The 24,207-nt window shown below is 47.0% G+C and overlaps 1 protein-coding gene across 4 annotated transcripts in view; it reads left to right on the top strand.

Moving 5' to 3' along the window:
- Adarb2 (adenosine deaminase RNA specific B2 (inactive)) overlaps positions 1-24,207 on the top strand; it is a 479,503-nt gene that overhangs the window by 428,400 nt on the left and 26,896 nt on the right. For all 4 annotated transcript variants that reach the window (XM_078023135.1, XM_005320333.4, XM_040278723.2 and 1 more), the window contains 3 exons: positions 2,111-2,279; positions 5,432-5,583; positions 14,484-14,652. In XM_078023135.1, coding sequence (XP_077879261.1) covers positions 2,111-2,279; positions 5,432-5,583; positions 14,484-14,652 — 490 coding nt within the window. The remainder of the gene's footprint in view (positions 1-2,110; positions 2,280-5,431; positions 5,584-14,483; positions 14,653-24,207) is intronic.

The raw sequence follows: 24,207 nt of genomic DNA, 5'->3' as shown, positions 1-24,207 counted from the left end.
GATTTGAAATGAACATTATCCTATGAAAAGGAAATCATGAAGGATCCCATGCTTTTTCATGTTAATATAAACAAATTATCAGCTCCTGTCCTGATAGTTGATCCTATCAAGGGAAAAGGTGAAAATGCAGAGGCCACTACGAGGGGTAGGGAAGGGAGCATCTCCGCAGCACCACGTTCTGTGAGTGGGAACCCGGGACTCAGGGAGATAAAGAAAATTGGCCCCTTGATAAGTCTGAGCTCCAAACTCTCTGCTCTTATGGCTCAAATATAGCATTTAGATACTAGTAATAAAACCTGAGGCACTTGGTGAGTTTCTCCCTGGCTGTTCTCAAAGAGCCATCAGGATCTCTCAGTGAGTTGCATATGACCAGAAGCAAGGCGAAAGCCCTTTCACAGTTCTAGAAACCAAATCATGAAAGTGCCTGGTTTTCAAGGTTTCTTAAGCTCTAAGGACCAGCTACACTGTGATTCCTGAAAAAGACCAGGAAGGAAGAAAATGGTTCAGGGCTGCAAGAGGCTGGCCCTGCCCCTGTGCACCCCATGGAGGAGGTAAGGGACCATGGCCTCTCAGAAATGGGAAGGAGAAGAGGGGAGGTCTGGCTGCCGGCTGCCTGCTGCCCATCAGCTGTGCCCTGGCTTCTCAGGGCTAGTAAGTGGGAGCTGTGTGGTCTAGAAGTGGGAACCTCACTCTTTCCTGATGTTATTGATTTACAACACTGTTTTTAGGCATAAGTTTCAGGAAGTACAAAATGTCACATAGATGTGTTTTTCCTAAACTATGAGGTCAGAGCCAAGCCTGGACCCTGGGCATCTACCATGGGTACAGCACAAAGCTCCTGCCCCAGGCAGCTACCAAGTGCACTCACCTGGGTGTGTGACTGTTGCAGCCACGAGCTCTGGGTCTACTGTGCTGCTCCCTCAGTGCTGCTGAGATGCCTGTCCCTGCACAGAAATACACAGGGCCACCACCCTGTGAGCCGTGGTGCTGGAGGGGGACTTCAAGCGCCTCCCAGCCCTGCTGGCCTGTGCAGTGACCCCTCAGCCAGGGTCTGCTTCTTTCTTAAGCCACAGGCTGCTTCCTGTCCCACCACATGCCCCCTATTGTTCCAAGCCACTGGGCCTTGACTTCAACAGTGTTAGAATTTTCCGGAACTAAAGGGCAAACCCATGTTAAGGTCAGAGAATGGGAAAGACAGGTGTCTCCACAACGCATGGGACTGAGAACCAAATGGATAGGCCCTGGAGGACTTAGAGAGAGGGGCATGTGTGGAGTGGAAGGTACAGGGGACCTGGCTCGGTGGCTCACCTGGCTCCTGTGTTCTGAGGGGCAGTCATGCTCTCCTACAGGAAGGAGGAACAAGGGCAGGCCGGCCTCAGGCTTATACCTTGTCTCCCCCTACACCCTGGGTATGACAAATAGAGGGGTCTGCAGGGTGGGGCTGGGCTCAGGACCCTTCCTTTGCCTTCACCCACTCCCAAGCATAGCACATGCCCGTTAGCTCACCTGGGATTGAAGATGCAGTTGTTGACATGGAGGGTGGGGCAGGTGGCAGAATTTCTAGGGTAGAGAAGGTGATTGGCTCACAGGGCTGTGGGCACTTTGCTCTTCCCTTGGAGTCTCAGCAGCTGCCCAGCTGCCTCCTGCTTCAGACTGGGCTGGCCCTGTGTCACTTCTTTAGTGGCAGGTCACCATCCTAACTCCGTCATGCCCATCTTTCCCTAAGACTCTCCTACATGAAAGTGGGGGAGCTTCAAGCTTCCCATTTCCCATGAGATAAATTATCAGCAGCTCACATGCAGCCATTTGGGAAAAAACTCAAGGGTGACCATGCTGATCTTGGCTTGAGAAGCCAATAGACATCTCAGAGTGAACACTGTGATTCCAGCTGTTTTCCGGGGATGAAGCTTGAAAGCTACACAGGGATGAGGTGAGATCCCACAGGAGGCACCTTCTGTCACTTACACAAACCCCATGACATAGCAAAGCTTCTCTGCATGCCAGCCTGGTAAACGTCGAGGCTGCTGCTTATGGGACAGTGGGCAAAGTCACCTGCAGCAGGTCTCCCTATGAAGTCCAGGCTGTTCTGACCACTCTCTGTGTCCCACAGGCTTGGACACCAGGCAGGCACAGGTCATCGTCCTGTCCTCGGGCACCAAGTGCATCAGTGGCGAGCACATCAGCGACCAGGGCCTGGTGGTCAATGACTGCCACGCGGAGATCGTGGCCAGGAGGGCCTTCCTTCACTTCCTGTATGCACAGCTGGAGCTGCACCTGAGGTACGGGGCCATAGCCATGGCTGCTGGGACTCCAGGGGCTGGCTGCTCTTTGATGGGTGTGTTGGCACACCACTGCTGGTGAGCAGCCAGGGGAACAGAAGGGGGACCCATACCAGCTCAGAACACACTGCTCCCTTCATCCTGGCAGATTCCTTCCCAGGGTGCTCCACGAAGCGTCCCTTTCTATTCAGACCTGAGCACCCTTTGAGCACCAGCAAGATGCTGAAACACCAGGTCCCCTCCTCATTACTCCATGCCACTCCCCAGGAAACCTGTTTGCCTACAAGTTGCATACACACCTACCTCCACACAGCTGCCCCCACATGGACACACTCAGGGACATGCTCATTCCATTTGATTATTTCTTTTAAAACATGCAGGGGCTCATCACAGTGTCCCCAAAAGTCAATCTTCTTCATGAGGCTCGGATCCACTACAGTCCAGAAAGCCACAGACACAGTCATGGCTTCATCTCACGTGCAGTCCACGTTCAGTGAAGGTGTTTCTCCAGTGACATGCTGGGACTCTAAATGCCAATGGCTTGAAGACAGAATCCAGCTCTAGGGACAGCTAGAGGAGCACAGAGGAGCACAGAGGAGCACAGAGGAGCCCCCCAATGCTGGATTCATATGTGCCCTTAATTGAAGGCAATACTCTTTCCACCACCAGCTTCCAGTTAGGTCCAGAATGAGCATTACAGGAAGGAAGGAAGGAAGGAAGGAAGGAAGGAAGGAAGGAAGGAAGGAAGGAAGGAAGGAAGACAAAGGGAAAGAATGAATTCACTATCTCTTGGGAGACGGGAGGTATTGCTCTCTCTGAAACCCATAGCTGCACTGACTGAACTGAAGGTGTGTTCTCTTACTGTGTGAGGTAACTTGGATTAATGTATCTGCTGTCTGATAGACTTTCATTTCAGCCATGGAAATGTGCCAGTTTGGAGGCGGCCTCTCTGCTCAATTTTGACAAGATTGTATCCACCTTGAATGGGGCCCACAGGGCAGGATTTCCATGGGAAGCAGCACTACCCTCTCCCTGCTCAGTCTTATTTTAAAAATTTCTCAGCCAGGGAAATTTCTTACAGAGTCGAGGTTTCTATAAGAGTGGCCAAGGCTATCTCTCAAACCTAGGCTCACAGATGGCTATCATTTTGCTTCCCAAGTGACAGGCTCCAGTTTCCACTGGACAAGTCCCAGGCAAGCAGCTCTTACATATGACAAGGTGGCCAGTCCCATGTTGGTGCACAGTACCTTCCAGCCCTTGTCCTGCTGGGTGAGGCCATCCTCTCCTGGCCTCATTTCACCCTATATCCCCACATTCCCAAATGTGTTCAGTTCTCTAGACCTTGCCCTCAGGTAGTGGGACTAAAGTAACCAAGGATGGGTTCTGAGATGTAACCTGTCTCATTACTCCACCTCCAAGTGCATTTTAATAAGGGTATTCTGAAACAGAGGCCACTGAGACCCCGAGAAATGTGCTCGGAGGTTGGAATTTTCAGTGTTCTCATGACAGCCTTCTCCAGCCATCAGTAAAAGGCAGACTGTCACCTGGGCTGGCATCTCTCTCTAAGACACATTAAACAGGAGCAGAGATGCAGGTGGACTAGAGTGCATGTCTCGGATGCATGCCTGCACTGAGCTATTCGGTCACAGGGTTTGATGGCTGTGGGTCTCTTTGCCAGAATGTTCCTTCCCTGCATCCTCCAGCTGCCCTTCTGTAGCCTTTGAAGCAGTGTTCCTCAAATCCACTAATAATGGGATCTCAGGGGGGCTCTGTGAGTGACTCATCATGCCCATTAGCATGTGCAGCAGCCACACAAAGGGAAGAAAGGCCCGAGTATATGCCAAACAGACTCAAATAAAAGCAATACCTTAATACACTCAATTAATTTTTATCTGAGCCTGTGAGCAGTGCGTAGAAGCCTGATATATTGCCCCATCGGTTCCAGGAGGCCTGCCCAGGCGCAGCTAGAGTTGAACGTAAGGGAACAGAGTTGGAAATTTCTCAAAATGCAGAGAAGGATTTCTCCTGAATATCCAACTGCTCAGTTGGAAATATTTCCAAGTACCCTTTCCTCCAGTTGGTGTAGTGGGAGGGAATCAGGCCAAGATCTGCCAGGAGTTGGCTGCATGCCCAGCACTGTGCTGCCAGCTTGCAGGGTGGGGGCTCAAAGACAATGTCTCCCATCCCTTCCCTGCATGGGGGCACCAGTAATGGCTTATGAAAAGCCAGCTACAGGGAGTGAGGTTTGAGCCCCTTGGCAAACCGGGAATGTTGGTCCCCAGGATCCCTGGAGGAGCTCACTTGGGCAGAGGGAGGGTGGGTGGTGGCCAAGGAGTAAAAGGCACAGCAGCAGAAAGGCTGGTAAGGCATCTCCCAGGTTTCCTGGGGAGAAAATGTCTGTTCTGCTGCCTGTGAGATCTTAGGGCCCAGCAACACAGAATCCATCACCAATGGGGCAGAACGTGTGAAAAGAGCCAGACTGGCAGAAAAGAGGATGCAAGAAACCAGGGAGAAGAAAATCCAGGAGAAAAAATGCAGCCACGTTGGTGCAGCACCCAGGCTGGGGTCTCCCCACCTCAGCGGAGGCAGTGGCCTCTCACATTAGAGTTTAAAGGCTACCAGGGAGGTTTCCAGGAGTAACAAGCCGGAATTCCTCCAAGATGAGGCAATTTAGGTTTGTCCAGATGCACCCCAGGAAGAGTCTGTCCTGGTTGCCATTTCTACCTAGCCCTGCTGAGGACCAAACTCCAGCCCCCTTTTTAAAAATCCCTTTTCTGCCTTTAATGCTCACATATGTTGCCCAACAAGTCTACAGTCTTGCCAGACATTGCCAAGAGAAGCCTTTGTGAACCCGCAGGATTAGGGCTTTATAAACTGTAGACCGCTGTCTCTGCGTAAAATAAACCTGAAATGTAAATGCTAAGACGGTGAGGGTGGTGGGATTTCTGCAGCTTGTTTGCTTTCACGTGGTTTCCCCGCAGCCTCTCTCGGAAGGGTCTGTGCAAGGAGCAAACACAGTGTGGAGTGCGGAGAAGAAAAAAAAAAAAAAATAGGAGCAACTCTACCAAACAGGACAAAAGCCTCCTTGGCCTGGCTGGAATGTTTCTGGTTTGGTTTGTAATAAATGACCCAGATCCTCTTCTTGTCCCCAGCAAGCGACGAGAGGACTCGGAGCGATCGATATTCGTGCGTTTAAAGGAGGGAGGCTACCGGCTTCGAGAAAATATTCTCTTCCATCTCTATGTGAGCACATCCCCCTGCGGAGACGCGAGACTCAACTCTCCCTACGAAATCACCACAGACCGTAAGAGACAACATATTTGCCTTTTGTAAACAAACAGCGCCAGGCTCCCCTGTTTCTGGACTCTGTCCCAGGCTGCCTTGGCCCGGGCACTGTGTGTGTGTGTGTGTGTGAGCGCGTGTGTGATGGCCACTGCTCTGGGAAGCTGGAAGAGGATTCAGCTGCAATTAGCTAGCTAATCATACCTGCAAAATCTTTGCCTGAAATGCCCAGATCATTGGCAGAAAAGTAGTTTGAAGCCTAAAATTAGCTTTTCAATTGCCATAGTTCTCTGCTTCATTTTAGTAGGTCACACCGTCCCTGTATCCCAAACTGGAAAATGGAATGAAGGAAAAGGCAAATGAGAATTACACGGGGTGGAAAGCAAATTCAAACCAGCTCTGTTTTCCTTTGTTTGCAACTTTGAGGAGAATAAAGTTCCACTTTGGGAACAAAGTCAGGGGTGAGGGATGCCCTGCCAAAGGGTTGCCCCAGGTTAGCTACAACGTTTCACAGGACTAGCCCCTCCATTCTCATTAGTGGAGGAGGGACAGACAGCATCCCGTGCCCTTTGCCCCTCCTCTCATCTGCAAAGAGTGGGGACACTGTGTTTCAGCATTGGAGGACAGACACAGCTCCACTCCGTGAGGACACAGGTATCTCCATTCTAGAGAAAATGTCGGGGCCAACATCTCCACCCTTAAATGCTATTACGGAAATTCTATGACTGGGCCATACTCTTCCAAACTCTTTCTAGAAGCAGCCCTAGGAGAATCTCCTGATGTAGGCAATGAAATTAAATATGTATATATGCATTCCTACCACCCCAGTATAATCACATTTTTATCCCAGCTAAATAAAATATGAAAATAATATAAAATTTATAAAATATTTTATGCACAAAAAAAGTGTATTTGAAGAGGGATCTAAGAAAGATACTGAAACATAAAAAGTATATTCTGTAGTCAGAAGAAATTTCCAGTAGAAACTCAATGGATGATGCACAAAGGTTTGGTTTTGGCCTTCTGGTTTTCCTTGCATGGAAGGCTACATATTCTAATTACCAAACTCAGGAAAAATAAACATTTATTGAGTACCTGCCCGAGTTGTAGGCCTGTGGAAAGTGCCACCACTAAAGATAAAGAATGGGGGAGAAAGTATCCAAAATCTACATATGCTTAGCCTGTAGCCTGGAAGCTGGACCAGAGAAACACATTCTCTTTTTGCAGACTCTCCTCCAGCCCCATCATTTCCCCTTTGGAGAGTAGTTGGGTGGGATTCTCCATAATGAGATTCTAAGTGACCTTTCCACATCCTTTGGAAAGCAAATGGGAGAACCAAGTGGAATTGAGAATCAGAAAAGGTGACCCCTTAAATATCAGAGAACTTTAAAGGAATTGCCCCCCAGGAGGCTGAGAGGGCTGGGGTGACTGAGGCGATGTGAGACAAAGACACCAGCCCCTCTCAGAGGAAGCAGGCACAGCACAGGCTGGGTGAGACCACAGAGGACATGGCTTTACTATTGTGCAGCTTTCAGAAAGAGAAAGAGAGGAAAACAACATGGAGCTGATTTATTTCCCTGGGAAATGCCCATTATGCTGGAAGTACATGATAACAATTTGCTCTATAAGTAAAATTGTGAAATTTGGTCCATATCCCAATAGACAGCTACTAGGAATTCTCTTTCCACTTTTTATCAAAAAGTTTGGCATCATGAAGACCCAACATAGGAAGCCCTCAGATCGTAGAAGGAAAAGTTCATGAGACATTTGCAGCTGGCTCTAATTTATTCAGCTTCTTCTGTGGCCCATGTGTCCCCAGCAGAGTCAGGAGAAGGCTGAATGAGGATGGCAAGAACCTCTCCACGCCTGAGACCTCCTAGTCTCCCTGGGGGACAGTTCCAGCTCATTGAGCTTCCTGTGTCTCTGTACATCAAACACAACTGTGGCCTCACAGCCCTCATTCCAACTTGCAATGCCAGTGGTTTAGAAAAACAAACAAATACATTCTCGGAGGCACCCTGGGGTTCACTTCCAGCCACAGATGTCTTTTATTTCATGGTGCTTTTAAGAAGTGGCAGGTGCTGCTAGGAGGAAAACTAAAGCGTTTTCCTCACATTTTTATTGTAGATATGCCAGGCCAAAAGGAGCTGCTACTGCCTGGGTTATGCCTCTAAATTAGGTTGCTATCTCCTGACTGTCCCCACTGGGGCAGGTGCAGAAGGCAGGCCCTTAGCCAGATGCCACACATTGTTCTCCCCTATTCGCTCAGTAAGGACAAGAAAAACCAAATGCCTGCATTTCTCTGCTCGGAAGAGTCTTTGAGTTCAGCATTACTCACAGCTCCTGAGGCAAGCAGAAACTCTCAGGAACGAATTCCACAATTTCCACTTTAGAGAAACTCCCTAAGAACTGCTTTGTAATAAGAGGGTTGGGCAGCTCTCCGTGTTGCTGGCTCCATTGCTACCCTTAAAGGAGGGTTAGACCACTAGAGAAGGGAATGTGAGTGATGGGGTCTTTGCTTTGAAGGGCTCCTGCCAGGGAGGCAGTCACTGGTGACAAGCCCCCTGCAGGAAGACTTGCACGCAGATGCTGGGAAAACTCCAGTTAGGACTAGTCCTTGAGAAGTCAGCAGCCAGCACCTTCTACCCTACAGATTAACCCGTAGAACCCTTAGCCTCACACCACTGCTCAGAGGGAGCCAGACTCCTAGATGAAGCCCTGAGAACCACACTGTCCCCTGGCAGTCACTGTGGCTTCATATGCTCACAGACACAGAGACTGAAGAGCACAGACAGGTTTTGACAATTCTGCTGAGTACCTAATCCAGGCTCTAAGAAGCTCATGCCAAAGCAAAGGAAGCTCTAACCTTGAGTCCTGTGGACCTGCAACTGTGCTACGATCCCCTCGCCCCTGCTTCTCCCTCTCTCGCTCATGTGCATGAGCACAGATGCACAAACATTCATGCACGAGTATGTGCACACACTCACAAACACTCAACAGATTTTGAAGCATCAGAATCAAAAATATCTAGGGCTTGACTATGCCTAAGAGAAGCTTGGGAGCTTGAACAGGTGGTCTAGATTGTTCCCCTTCCTTTTAATGAATGAAGGGACACAGAACAGAGCATAATAAGAAAGTTTTCTGTCAAGTTTTAAACAATCATTAAAGTAAAGACCAGATGCCAAAAGGCCTGTGAGAGACACCATCCCTCTTGGAATTTCTAGGAGCCAGTTTCCAACACCCACAAACTGCAGAGAGACTGCCTTCCTCCAAGGGCCTCTCTGGTTCACAGCTGTTCTGGTAGCTCAGAAGGTTTCCCAAATTTCCTGAGCCCCATAGGTCAGTCTGCTGGACAAACCCCTCAATCCAGGATTCAGGGACTGAGTTTAAGGGACCATCAAGAAATTTTTCCCATCCAGCCCCACTTCCCTGGGATACCTGTGGCTAGAGAAATTCTGTATTCGGCTTTTCCTTTTTTTTTTTTTTTTCCCTACCAAAACATTCATCTGAATGGATCACAAAGTCTCCTTCTCTTGAGTCTTTAAATATAATATCAATGTCAACTGGCCCACAGTATTTTGAGAAATATGTTGCATGCAAGCTTAGAAACGTATTAGATTCAGTTGTTTCCAAACCTGGTTTATCTATCTGGGTTACTTGAGAAGTCTTTACAAATTCAGGTTCCTGCCATTCACTCTTTGGCTGAGATTCTGTGCAACAGGAATGGAGTGGGGTCCACTAAGCATCAGCATCAGCCACATTTAAAATCCTTGGATTTAAACCCCTTTAAGTCATCTCAAGTCCACACGGGGCATTTGTTTCTTGCAGGCTTAGTGGAGAGGTCTCTGAGGAGAGATGGAATGGCAGAGTACCTGCAAAGACTAACAAAGCTCTGTGGCAGGACTCCACCATGCAACAGGGTGGGCAGGTGAAAAAGGCTTTTGCTGGTGTGTTGCATGCACTGTAAAGGAAAAGTTGTTCCCAAGACAGCTTCTGCAAACTAAGGTCTCTGATCTCACCCAAGGCATAGCTACTCCATCTCAGGCCATTCAAAATTGCTAAGTGCTGTGATTTCCTCCTGCACCTAGAGGATCAATCAATAAGTCCAGGTGGAGAAAAATGTCTAAAGATAATATTCCTTTGCACAACCAGGAGAACTGTGCTATTTGGGATTTTGTTTGTTTTTATTTACAAGGTCAGAATCAGGACTCTGAACACTTCTCTTGAGGGTTGGGGGCACCAACTACCACCAAGGAGAGACAAGACTCCCTACAGACTCACAGGTGACAATGCCATTTCTCAGTGCCTCGGAGGCCTGAGCTAGAGTTGAGCAGTTCTAATAAGATCCTCAATGTAAGACTAGAAGGATCCAGGGTACCTCACTTTTGCTGAGCAAATTTTGTCCCCCTCCCAAATCACCAATCCCCTCACCTCCCTCTTAGAATAACTTTTAAATCACCTGATAAATTCAGTTCTTATGACCATTGTCCAAGAATTTCACAGATCAAATTTTCCAAACTATCTCCCTCAAGATGCCATGAAAAAGAGCAGGATTACATCTTCCATTTATCTGCCAAGGTATGATAAGTGCCTAGTATATTCACACCAAGCCCGTTCCACTCATTATAGAAGAGCAGCTGAGGAGAGTGAAACAAAATCCAGTAGGAAGTCAGGAAATCTAAAGTACAGCTCTTTAAATTCCTTTCTTCAGACATCCTACTGAGTTATGGAAATGCACAGTAAATAATAGTTGCTCATTGCAGGATAATGGATTTCAATAGTCTCATAATTTTGACATCATCACTACCATCGTCATCATCAAATGATGACAAAGGTCACCTATATGACCACGTGGCAATTATTACAGGTTTTATTATTACAATAAGTAATGGATTGCTTCACAGATATATTTTCTGCAATATTGCTTTTGGAAACAGTTTGGAAATCTAACTTTTATTTGATGTAAAGCCTTATGGGGTTTTGCGGGGGCGGGGGGGTTGTTTTATGGTTTTGCTTTGTCTCTGTCCCCTATGCCATGTTTTTTGTTTGTTTTGTTTTGTTTTTAGATAACTCCACTCGGAGGTCAATGTCTCAAATTGTCATTTTATTGCCACCTCCTTTAAATTCTCCCCTAAACATAAAATATTCATTTGAAGAAAAACATTTTTAAAATATGTTACTAATCTACTTTATTAATTCCAAAAGATAACAATTTTAGACTAATAAGCACTATAATGACGAGTCTGATGATTTGGAACATCAGAATTGGCCTAGAATGTTCCAATGCATTTGAAGGTAGCTCTGTGTGCATGACAGGCCAGGCCTTGACATTTCACACTTGCACGGGCACACCATCAATCCACCACAGCTGGGGGATTGACATTTCATTCTGCTTGAAGTGGCATCTTCAGCTCCCCGCTACCTCTCACCATTAGCCAAGACAGAGGCGGGGAACTGTCTCCCCAAGTCCACCAACCCTGAGGCTCACCCTGGGACCAATGAGCCCGTGGGAGGAGGCATGCTACAGAAGGTGGCAGAGACGTGACTCCCCCAGAATGAGCACTCTCGGGAAGCTCGTGCACCTGGCTCTTGAGGCAGAGGGACTCTAGCCTGAGAGTTTGGGTTTCCTCCCAGAAACCAGTTGTTAATTCGAGCCAGGCCTCTTGCCGTCACGACATTAAAGACGGTGAGAAGCCAGAAAGGTTTTGCAGTATGACAGGCAGCTTTTGAGGTCTGGGAAATGATGCTGTAGTTGAAGTATTGGAGATTGTGAAGACACCATGATTTACAGAAGTAGACATCAAGAACCACGTCCCCTGAAGCAACAGGGTAGAAACTGAGAGGCACGCCAGCTTCTCCATCTCCAATGCTTTCTACCACAGAGAGTCCACTGAAACCCCACCTGGATCGTGTAGATGTTCAGATTAAACCAAGGTTCATGCAAGCACTTTTGAGTCATGTGAATTATTTTCTGTTCAATTTGTCATCATCACCATCACCATCGTCCTCACTGCACCATCAGCATTACCTTTACCACCATCGTGGTCATTGTTACTGTCACAATCATTATCATTCTCATAACCATCACCATCATCACAATCACCATCATTACCATTATTGTCACCATCACCATCATCACAATCATCAAAATCACCATCACCACCATTATTATTGTCACCATCACCATCATTATCACCATATCTGCCATCATCATCACCAACACCACAATCATCACAATCACCATCATCACCACTATCATCACCATCCTTGTCACCACTATCATCACTATTGTCACCTCCACACTCACCGCCACCATGCTCACTGTCTGATCACCAGTGCCATTTAGTGCTGTACAGAAGGGGACTCCCCAGGCTCCACTTTTCTCCTTGGTTCCTCCTTCTGTAGATGACTCCTAGACAAATCCCAACTGGAGCTCACAAAGTAACTGGTTGTTTGCAGGATGAAAAAGTGATTTGAAACCTCTCAAAAGTTGACTCCCCTCTTGAGAGTCTTCCCAAAAGATAGCCCATAGGTATGGTGAATTTAAGAACTTCAGTTCTTGGAACTGATAAGGAAGTGCAGTGGAAATTACTCTGGTGTGTCAGATTAAAAAAAAAAAAAACCTATGTTTACTATTCACCATTCAGTGCAAGTAAATGAGGAGAAAACTCCAGCTACACAACTTCTGAAACTTCAATAGAAACTTTTTAGAGAAAGCATCTAATATCTATTCATGTCACTGTAAGTATGTAGATGTTGGAATCATTAGGCTCTTTTATATTTTATATTTAATGTGCAAAGCAGTTAACCATTTCTCTCATACAAAATAACCCAGACTTATATACAGAATTTTCTAGGGAAAGAAAAAAAAACAGTGTAAAGCTTCTCTTGTTCTTGCTAGTTCTCCAAATAACTGTCAGGATGTGATATAGCATATGAAGATGGATGTGTGTCAAGAGGGCCCTGGAAGGATAAGAACCCAGAACCCATGAGGGAGGTATAAGGACACCTTGAGGCTTGTCATTTCTATGCCTAAAAAGTCCCTACCCCATAGAGGCCTCCATAATTAGAGGCACTTGGGAGACCCTGAGGTGCTCTGAGCTACACCCCACCCTCACACACGCCACCTCGTTTAATCCCCAGGGCCCGGGAGCAAGGTGATATGAAGAAGGTAGAGGAAGTAAACACACAAGAGGAAGTAACCACGTTGTAGCCTGTAATCCACTTTCCCAAGTTCACATAGCTCACCACCTGTTTCTACATGGCCCCAAAGCTAAGCACGTTCTCACAATTTTTTAATGGCTGGAAAAAGTGGAAGGAATAATACGGCCATCCCCTGGTAACCATGGAGGATTGGTTCCAGGACCCCGCTGTGGATACCAAAATCTGTGGATGCTCAAGTTCCTTATGTTAAATGGTGTTGTGTTTGTGTCTAATTTTTGCACAACCTCTAAATCATCACTAGATTACTGACCCCTCCTAATGCAATGTTCATGGTGTGTAAATGGCAGTTACACTGTGTTGCTCAGGGAACAATGACAAGAGAAAATGCCTGTGCCTGTTCAGTACAGACATGACTTTTTCCCGTATTTTTTTGAACCTCGGTTGAATCCAGAGATGTAGAACCCATGGATATGGAGGGTCAACAGTACTTCATGGTGTGAAAGTTAGATGTTCAAATCATATATTCAAATTTCAGAGCCCATAAGTCAGGTGTCATACGCAGCCATGCTCATTCATGACGTGTTATCCAAGGCTGCCTGTGCACCTCAGTAGCAGAGTTGGGTGGTGGTGGCAGAGACAGAACAGTGTTAGTCTCTGAGATGTTTGCCCTCTGCCCTTACGGGACAGTAGCTGACCCTTGCTAGCAGCATTTCTCTGAAGCCCATCTCTTTTTGTTGTTATTATTCTTTTTAGATACACATGACACTAGAGTGATTTTTTTTGTGGGGGAGGGTACTAGGGGTTGAACTCAGGGGCACTCAACCACTGAGCCACATCCCCAGCCCTATTTTTGTAGTTTATTTAGAGACTGGTCTCACTGAGTTGCTTAGTGCCTCATTTCTGCTGAGGCTGACATTGAACACTCAATCCTCCTGCCTCAGCTGACATTACAGGCATGTGCTACCACGCCCAGCCAAGAGAATGTATTTTGACATATTATACACACATGAAGTATAACTTATTCTAATTAGGATCTCATTTTTGTGGTTGAACATGATGTGGAGTTATACTAGTTGTGTATTCATCTATGATCACAGGAAATTTATGTCTGATTCATTCTACTGTCTTTCCTATTCCCATCCCCCCTACCTTCCCTTCATTCCCCTTTGTTTAATCCAATGAACTTCTATTTTTTCTTTCCCTCACCCCTTTTTGTGTGTTAGCATCCATATATAGGAAAGAATGTTCAGCCTTTGGTTTTAGGGGATTAGCTTATTTCACTTAGCAGGATAGTCTCCCGTTCCATCCATTTACCAGCAAATGCCATAATTTAATTCCTCTTTATGGATGAGTTATATTCCATTGTGTATATGCACCACATTTTCTTTATCCATTCATCTGTTGAAGGGCACCTAAGTTGATTCCCTAGTTCAGCTCTTGTGAGTTGAGCTGCTATAAATATTGATGTGGCTGCATCACTGTAGTATGCTGATTTTAAGTCCCTTGAGTACCAAAAAAGTGAGTTAACTGGGTCAAATGGTCATTCCATTCTAAGTTTTCTGAGAAATCTCCATACTGTGAAGCCCATCTCTTTACCATGTCACCACCATCTGCTTCTGTTACTTCTAAAACCTGCCTCTTGAGCTCAGTCCCTGCCAAGACCCTTGGATGCAGCCTGCCATGCTCTCAGCCCACAGAGCCCCCCTAGCTCTGGGCGGTTGTGCCTGCCACCTCTCACCACCACCTCTTCTTTCCTAGTGAACAGCAGCAAACACATCGTCAGGAAGTTCCGCGGGCACCTGCGCACCAAGATAGAGTCTGGGGAAGGCACAGTCCCCGTCCGGGGCCCCAGTGCAGTCCAGACGTGGGATGGCATCCTGCTGGGGGAACAGCTGGTCACCATGTCCTGCACGGACAAGATCGCCAGGTAAGAGCCCGCCTGGCCATCCTCTTCCAAAAGTCAGCTTGTGGTCCCCAGTGAGAACAGCAAAACAGCAGGCCCTGACCCACATGGGTGTCCTGAGCGAGCTCAGAGAAACATGGTTTCTGCCACGGGGAACCTAGAGCCCAGTGCCTGTCTTCCACAGGCAACTCACATTCTCACTCTTTTTATTGCATGTGCTTGAAGTAAAGCTGCTTAGAGAGGGCAAGCACCTGGCAACGTCAAGTTGTGGCTTCAGACAAACATCACCCCTGACTGGGCCTGCCATTCCTGAATAGGCTAGTCATTGTCCGAATGGGCCACAGAATCGCCTGGGATGCAACCGGCGCTTGCTCCTCCAGCCTCTTGCTTTTCACTAAAGCCTGACAATCAACCAGGGAAAGATGTGGACTTCCAGCTGCAAGAGATGCCACTCCCCCTGGACCCAGAGATATATTCATTCTAGAAGTTTCAAAGCCCCCAAATGCTAGTCTCAGAGAGGGAGAAACCGCAGGGTGAACAGGAGGAGGAGGAATTTGCAGAAAGGGCATCTTGTCTCTCTCACAGAGAGCCTGCTAGTTAGTGAGAGGCCCCAAGCCAGCCAGGCACAGCCCCGCTCTCCCCACACCTTGTTCTGATGCCCAAGGTCTGTTTCTCCATGCTCCCACCCCCAACTTCAGTTCTGACACCCCACGGATGCCATCCCCACTACAGGATCGTTTTCGTGACTTTGGTTTAGAAAATAGTCACGGGGGAGAGGCACAGTAACTGCCCGAAGACCCACTGCGTGGACGTGTTTGAAACTAGTCAGGAGGTGAGAAGGCTGGTCTCACAGGACACGGGAGGAAAGAGGCTGGGGAGGAGACAGGGAAAATGAAGCCCAAGGAAAACCAAGCCCACTATCTTAGCAAAGACCATGAGGTCCTCAGCTGCCCATCACCACTGCAGGATCTGGGGATGGAAGGGGAGCATGGGTCATCCCTCACAATCCCCAGCCCAAGTGCAGCCATCCTAGGTGTTCCCCAACAGAGAGACGCCCCAGAGCATCCTGGGAGCTCGATGACTGAATGAGGCTCTTTACCTACTAAAAAACTAAAGAACTGATGTGCTCACTCTGGAGAATAGAGCACAAAGCCAGAGGGTTAGAGAGATTAAGTTCCACTTGTAATCACCGGTGGGGACATCAGGCAATGTGAGAAAACACAGAGCCAAGGAAAGAAGTCAGCATTGCCAGTCCCGGAGGACCCCAGGGCTTCCTCTTTCTACCCCTGCTCTACCATAGACCACCATCTTAGTGGCCTCTTGGAGGCTTTCTGAGGCTACAGGGCAGATGAAACATCAGCCCCAAAGAACTGTGATTCCAAATTCTCGTGGGAAATTACCGAATGGCTACAGGAAAAATAGTGCCATTTACTTCCCTGGCTTTGATTGCTCCTGGCTCCGCAGAGCAAGAAGACGGCCTAATGACAATAAATCAAAGCACTGATTTCTGTATCAAAGGGAACAGCCCGTAGTCGTCAAATAGCTCATCTTTCAGAAGAAAATGTATTCCTCCTTTGTAATGTTTTCATCTATTCATGGAGAAAAAGAAAAAAAGCAGCAATTTTCACTTTAACAGAAATTCTCTTGTGCCCTAAGATAGCATTGGGTTTCTAAATTAACTCTCTGACTCCCCAGAAAAATGAAGTAAATTAATGCTACAGAAATGAAATGAAATTTTGTTGTCTCTGGGATCTTAAACATCAATAGACAGTAAATTAAACAGGGGCTACAAAACCCGAGCTTTATTTGCTGGTGGTGGGGCTATCCATGGTAGTGCGGCCCCTCAAAAGTCAGGTTTTTCTCTTTTTAATAAAATCTTTTGAAAAATGAAAGTCCACACTGCACCCCCTTTGGGGGTTTTCAAGCAGTGTCCTGCCTGGGGAAAGATTCTAGACTGATTCTGCAAGAGAGCACAAGTCTGGGACATCGTGATGCTCTAGGCTCTGGCCAGCTGAAGGGAGACCTCCCCGGGATCCACAGGGTTAATCCATAGGGTTAATCCACACCTGCTCCGTGGAGTGGGGTTCAGTAGCTGCCTGGTCTCTTCCGACTCACTTAGACCTTCATCCCCAAATCTGGATAGTGGGAACAGGACGGAGGGCACAAAGGAGGGAGGAGGAGGCGCCTACAGACCTTGAAGATGCCCCTCCCTCCCCAGAGCCCACTCAGCCACCTGCCTACTTCTATGCTTTGCTTTGTCTTCTGCCTGGCCACAGTGCATTCTCTCTTCTCCATCATTTCTCTTCTCTCTGTCTCTCTCTATCCCTGCCTCTCCCTCTCTCTATCCCTGTCTCTCTCTCTCCCTCGCTCTTTCTCTCTCCCTCTCTCCTCTCTCTTTGACTCTCTTCTCTCTCTGTCTCTCTCCTTCTCTCCCACCCGTCTCTCTCTCCCCTTGCTCCTCTGTCTGTCTCCCTCCCTCCCTCTCCATCCCTCATCTTCCTCCCTGGCTGAGCCCATCTCCTCTCTGCTCCACTCACACTCCACTGCTGGATCCTCCTGAGGCTCTCCTACTGCCTCCCTGCCTCTTCCCCACTCAGGCCACCCTCTTTCCCTGCCCAGATGCAACATCACCCTCTTCAGGTCCCACCCCTATCACCATGTCCTCTCTCCCGCACTGAAATTGCAGGAATTTGTTTTCCAAAGTGTTTGCTTCTGTGCTGAGCTGTGACCTTCAAGGGATGGTTCGAAGCCACTTGATTTGCATGGTATCTGTCACAGTGAGATGCACACGATGGCCCCCAATAAACAGTATTTGTTGGTAATGATGATGAAGACAGGGCAATGGTGACCATGATGATGACAGAAATAATGCCACCAGCTCCCAACAGTCTGGTCTGGGTCGAGCCAGAGTGATTGGCATCGGAACACATCCTTTAGCGTGGACGTACTCGTGCTCCCGCCATAGTCAGAACCTGAGCATAAGACAAGGATGAGAACGCTAAGGCATGAGCTATTTTGAACAGAGGCACATTTGCCATTTTTGAGTGGGAACATATGTTATGCTAATGATTCAAGACCATAAGCATCTGTAACATGCATTATTTGTACAAAGGCTTTGCAAAGAGACCATCTGATAATGGATGTGCTCATCTGCTTTCTGTCCTGTACAAAAACAAAAATTCAACCTCAGGCTTAAATAATGTTCAAAAATAAAGGACCTTCATACACAAATACAGATGAAGCCTTCTAACTCAATGAATTAATAGCCCTCGATGCTCTTTGGGAGAGTGAGGCTCTGAGGACACAAAGACACAGGAGTCACACAGTCTATGGAACGGTGGGGAAGGCACACTGGCTCTAAAGACCACAATACATGATGACTGAGCCTGGAACAGAGGCATCCTAGAACCAGCTAGGCCTGAGAGGGGATTATTGAATTTCCACGCAATTTTGAAACGGCAGTCATTATTAAAAATGAAATTACACAAATTTACAACTAAGTGATTATACTAAGACCAAAGTAATAAATACTCAAAACTCACCTGGCCTAATTATCTTACTATTATTTATGCCCTTGAAATTATTTACCCCTATTATATCTGTATGGGGGAACACAAATAAGCAATATGCTTCTCTTCTGCCCAAAGTCTTTCCTTCTTCCCAAGTCTGCACTCAGCACCCTTGAAATGGCGGCTTGGAATTGTCCACACTGTGTAAATTAGCAAAGGCTACAACTTTATTATTTTTAAATATTTTTAGTTGTAGTTGAACATAATACCTTTATTTGTTTATTTAGTTTTTTACGTGGTGCTGGGGATCAAACCCAGTGCCTCACGCGTGCTAGGCAAGCGGTTTGCCACTGAGCCACAGCCCTAGCCCTATTATTTATTTGTTTGTTTGTTTATTTTGAGAGCCGATCTTTATCAGCATAACACTGATACCACTGCATATCAGTTTGGTGAGAGCCAGGACATGGACTCAGAGCCTAGAAATAATGTATTTGAGGCTGTGTGTTGTCAGTGTGTTGTCTGTCCTCGCGGGCCTCATTCCCCCTTAGAATTTAACCCTCCCGTCAAACTCCAAGCTTCCTGTGGGCAGGGAGCTTGTCTTATTCTACATGACATATTCCATATCTGGCACAGTTGGTGCCTGCATAGATTAGGCACCATGAGTATTTATGGGAGAAACAGACAGGTGGTTGAAAAGGAAGATTAGAGAATGGATCCATGAGAGACCAAGTCCCACACAGGTAGTAGGGTGTTGGCGCCCTCTCCAGCCTCTGCCTGAACTGCTTTGCAGAGCTGAAAGGGAGCCTGTCATGGTCAGCAATGCCATACTAATGCCTATGTTGGCCCTTGACACTGGCTGCACCAGCCCTCAGAACCAGTGCATCCGTTAGTGGGTGAACAGGGCTGAAAGCCACGTGGGGAGGGTGTTCTAGTCACCACAGGGGGTCCAAGGCCGAGGGAAGGACAGGTTCTGACTCTGAGAGCCTTTCTATCCTGTCAAGTCATGCACACTGGACTCTTAACACCCCTCACATGGTGCAAAGGCATAATGGGGTCAGTCATCAGCAAATATTGACTGGATGAATGAATAAGACTTACCCCTCCATCAGAACAGCCCAGATGTGAACCATGAATAGGCACCTGAGAGAGTGCAATGGGGAGCTAAAATTTAAAACATTTAACTCCCACCAAGGCTGAACTGCTATTTGTGCTGCCCAGAGATTTTTTTAGCAACGTGTCTGTAAGCGACTAAACCTACTATTTTCTTGGAAAGAAAATAAGAGTCTGATCCCAAATGATGCTGAAACCCAGTCTCATATATTTAGTAAGCTAGAAATTTCTTGTATTTTGTTCTATTGATTAATTAATTAGTTTGTTTATTTATTTATTTTGTTGTTGTTTTGGGGGTTTTTATTTCTTTTTTATTTTTTGGTACCAGGAACTGAACTAAGAGGCACTTAACCACTGAGCCACATCCCTAGTCCTTATTATTATTATTATTATTATTATTATTATTATTATTATTTTGAGACAGGGTCTTGCTAAGTTTCTAAGGCTGGCCTTGAACTTATGACCTTCTTGCCTCGGCTTCCCAAGTCACTGGGATTACAGGTATGCACCATGGTCCCAGTTAGAAATTTAGAAATGTCTCTATTGATAGATGCAGTTTTACATGAGAGGCCATGAAAGAAATAATCCACTGACTTTTTTATCTAAATTTCATGACTTTCATGTTACAACATGAAAGAAAGAAAAAAACAAATGAGCCAGGTACAGTGGCACACACCTGTTATCCCAGTAACTTGGGAGGCTAAGGCAGGAGCATCACAAATTCAAGGCCAGCCTCAGCAAAACTGAGGCACTAAGCAACTCAGTGAGACCCTGACTCTAAATAAAATACAAAGTAGGGCTGGGGATGTGGCTCAGTGGTCAAGCACCCCTGAGTTCAAACCCCAGTATCAAAAAAAAAGAAGAAGGAGGAGGAGGAGGAGGAGGAGGAGGAGGAGACAAATGAATAAAATTGTAATTTTAATTAAGGTAGGATAAGTACATCCACTACACATATCTGTGGTTCTCTTTGCAAATTCCTTTCAATATCAATGAAAAATGAGTTGGAGCCTATTGTTTCCACAGATCTAAATAAACAGCACAGCTAGTTGTTTCCCACCTACACAACAAAACATAAAGCACAGGGTGATACAGAGGTAATAATATGCTTAAGTGACCACAGGCACCCTTCTGAATATGGAGCTTCATGAATAACACTTTATTTCATTTTACAAAGTCAATGGTACAGTCTGCAGGAAAGTACGAAAACGTGTTATAGAAAGCTTGACATTTTTCAGGGGTTTATAACGTGCCATAAAGCATCACAAAGGAAACCTCTCTCACATCTCCATACATATCATCTCATGGTCCAGAGTGTGCCTTCCTTTGTCCTCTGTGTAACTTTGGACTTTCTCTAGAACTCCTGTCTGTAGGAGGCCCCTGTGAAGAGAGTTAGTGTTAAGGGAAAGTGACTAATTCTTCCACTGGTGCCACCCATCAATCCCAAGGCCCCGTCTAGGACAAGACCCTCCCTGGGAGCCAATCAATGCTTCATGACCAGAGTCACGACTCTCTCATGAGGCCTTAACTTCTCTAGGAATCATTTAATGAAAACATCTCTCCCCATCATAAGAGAAGCAGCCCACATGCTGGGGTGCTGGGGTGAAGGCTCTTGCCGAGGTCCTTCTACCCAGGTGCAGTTTTCCCCACCATTCATAAAGCTCCTGGAGCTGTCACCAAGCCATGTTCTCCTTGCTCCACTGGAAACACTGTCCTGGTCCCTAAGGGATCCATGATTAAGCTGCAGCTGGACACCCCAGCCTGTTCACAGGGCGGAGCCTCCATCCCACCTCGGCACCATGACAGCCCTGGTCCTTCCTTAGGTGCTCGTTGGCTCCAGAGGAGAAAGAACTGCCTTCACCTGGTAAAAATCTTCTCTGCACCAGGCACGGTGGCACACGCCTGTGATCAGCTCCGGAGGCTGAGACAGGAAGATCTCAAGTTCAAAACCAACCTCAGCAACTTAGCAAGGCCCTAAGCAATTTCTCAAGACCTCGTCTCTAAATAAAATATTAAGAAGACTAGGGATGTGGCTCAGGGTTAAGCACCCCTGAGTTCAACCCTGGTACTAAAAAAACTTTTTTAGTCCTCTGTGCACTCCTTGCCTTCCCCAAACCCTCCCCCTGCCAGTGCTCCTAGGAAACAAGGACCACCACTCACACCTCCAGACTGGGTGTTTCCGCTCTGAGCTGATAACCATGTAACCACTTTGAGTTATAAAGGATCTCAAAGAGCCCACAGGTGTTGCCACTCACTGTGCCCAGTAGGAAGCAGTGGACAGAAGTGAACCTGCACAACTTGATTGGCAATTTTGGAACAGGAAAGGTTATTTCTAAGACAAAAATCTGGAGGTCTGGAGCCTCCTTCCCTAGTGAGGCCCAGAGTTCCCTAACAAAGGGCAAGCTTCCCTGATCCCTGAGGCTGATCAGAATAGGCGAGAAGTTCCTCCCCACAGAGGAAAGGACATGAAAGACTGGGATAGGCTGCTGCGCTTGACGTGCCCACATCACAGCCAACACAACTCGTGACAATGACACTGAGGACAGTGGACATCACAGAGCTTGGAGGATAGAGCTTTCTGTAGCTGGGGATAGGGGTAAGGGCGCAGCACCCAGATCCAGGGCACCATCAGCACAAGAGGGCCCAGCTCTGTACAGGGTTTGAATTTTCTTTAAAGGGACCTGGTGATATTGAAGGTGAGTCTCGAGTGTAGGCAGAGCACATGTTGATCAAAGTCATCATTGTTAACTTCACTTCCCTGACATGGGAACACAGGCTCAGAAATACACATGTGCTGGCCTGGGAGGGCTGCCCTCTTCGGCAATGAGCTGGGAGCCTCAGGTTTCTAGCATTTCTCAAGCCCCTGGTCCCCTGCACACATGGATCCCCAAGTTGTCACACAGACTGATCACAAGCAAGCTGGGTGGGACCTAATACACAGCTGGGCTTCTGATTTCTTGAAGGCTTCATTACAAACACAGTCCCCTTTCTGAGGCATGCAGGTGTGTCTGGCCTGAGTGAGGTCACCCCGTCCTTCAGAACCAGGATAGTGGTTGGAGGTCTTCTGCCTGAGGGACACCTACAGCTGGAAGCCCAGAAGCGGGCAGATCAGAAGCAGCAGAGTAAGCAGGAGAGGGAGAGAGCTCTTGGCTTTCCCCTGGGTGGGAGGCAAGAAGGCCCTGAAGTCTGCAGAGGGGATGTGCAGCCTGATTATTTTTTCTTCAAAAATGATTTTGAGCCGGGCGCGGTGGCACATGCCTCTAATCCCAGTGGCTCGGGAGGCTGAGGCAGGAAGATCACAAGTTCAAAGCCAGCCCCAGCAAAAGTGAGGCGCTAAGCAACTCAGTGAGACCCTGTCTCTAAGTAAATTACAAAATACGGCTGAGGATGTGGTTCAGTGGTTGAGGGCCCCTGAGTTCAATCCCTGGTACCAAAATAATAATTATGATAATAATTTTGATATTGAACATAGCATGAAACAAAATCAGATTCCTTTGTTCTCCATCAGAGTCATCAGAATTACCAAGAAAATTCATGGACCCTGAAAGTCCTTTGAAAGCGAAATCGAAATTTCCTTTTTAGATGTTTGAGTTGAAATCTTGGAGAAAAATACTACATTAAAGATAAAAAAAAAAAAAAACTAGTTCAAATGTACCAAATGGGGAGAATTACCCACACACTCCTCCCACCCTCATGAGCAAACTGACTTTGCACAGAAAACAAAACTAAGCCTCTGTGGCCACAGATCATCCTAAATGCATCAGCAACCCTGGGTGTTAGGATTCATCAGGGATGAGCACCAGGAAAGCCTGCTCCAGGGCACTGCCCGAGCCTTTGTGGACATTCCAGAGAACCGTGAGGGGGGCCATGAGGTATTTGCACATGCAACCTAATAAAATGCCCCCAGATAAAAGAAAACCAGGACAATCAATCCAGAAAGTATCAAGAAATCATACTGATGAAAAGACGGTGCAGACTTAAATGAGATCTTCTATTTGAAGGTTTTCTTCATTAAAAAGACCCAGAAAAAGAAGGGAGAAGAAGAAATAGCAGCGAATATCCCAACAGTCACAGAAAACAGCAGTCAACTGTTGCTATGTCCCACTAACTTTTTTTCACTGACATTTTTCCCTGTTGGAGTGTCCATGGACACTAGTTTGCTTCCCAGCCATGGCTCGCCACCACAACCATGGCTCTTTTTAAAAATAACGAACACTTCAATGCATGCGTGACACTGTGCCTAATTGTCACGCCGTCTGCGAGATGGCTCCCCTTCCTGGAGGTCCGGGATATTTCCAGAGGATTCTACTGTGTGAACTGTTTCCAAAAATAACCTTTGTAGGGAAGCCTTTCTCCAAATCTCAGAGTTCACACTTGGAATGTACTCTTCAAAGTGGAGTTACGAGGATAGAGCTGGATGGTGCCCCCAGGAGAGAGGTCCAGGCCCGTGAGTGCAGCCTCAGGTGGCAGGATTAAGTTCATGAGGGTAGGTGGAGGTGCCTACCCTACCAGAGCCTCCAAGTGAGACTACATGTATCCTCCTAAGAGGGAGGCAGAGGAGGTCTGGGGACACACACCCAGAGGAGAAGGCCACTTGAGAGCAGAGGCAGAGATCAGGGAGCACCAGTCATAAGGCAAGGAACACCATGGATCGCTGCAGCCGCCCGCAGCTGGAAAAGGTGAAGGAGGGTCCCTCCATCTGGCCGAGTCTCCAGAGGAAGCAAGTCCCTGCTTGACACCTCGACTTTGGGATTTGGGCCCCCAGAACCGTGAGAGATGCAGTCCCATTGTTTCAAGTCACTCTGCTTTGGGTTAGCTGCTACAAGTCTTAGGAAACTAATACAGCAAGGTAAGAGGAACTACTCATTTAGTTTATCTCTCTGGAAAATCATGGAACCAGAAAAAAAAATCACAGTAAAATCTACTCCTAAAAACCCACCAATAATATCATTAATATTGAAGA

This window comes from Ictidomys tridecemlineatus, chromosome 10 (assembly GCF_052094955.1).
Source record: "Ictidomys tridecemlineatus isolate mIctTri1 chromosome 10, mIctTri1.hap1, whole genome shotgun sequence".
Lineage (NCBI taxonomy): Eukaryota > Metazoa > Chordata > Mammalia > Rodentia > Sciuridae > Ictidomys > Ictidomys tridecemlineatus.
This window is presented reverse-complemented; position numbering and strand designations above follow the sequence as displayed.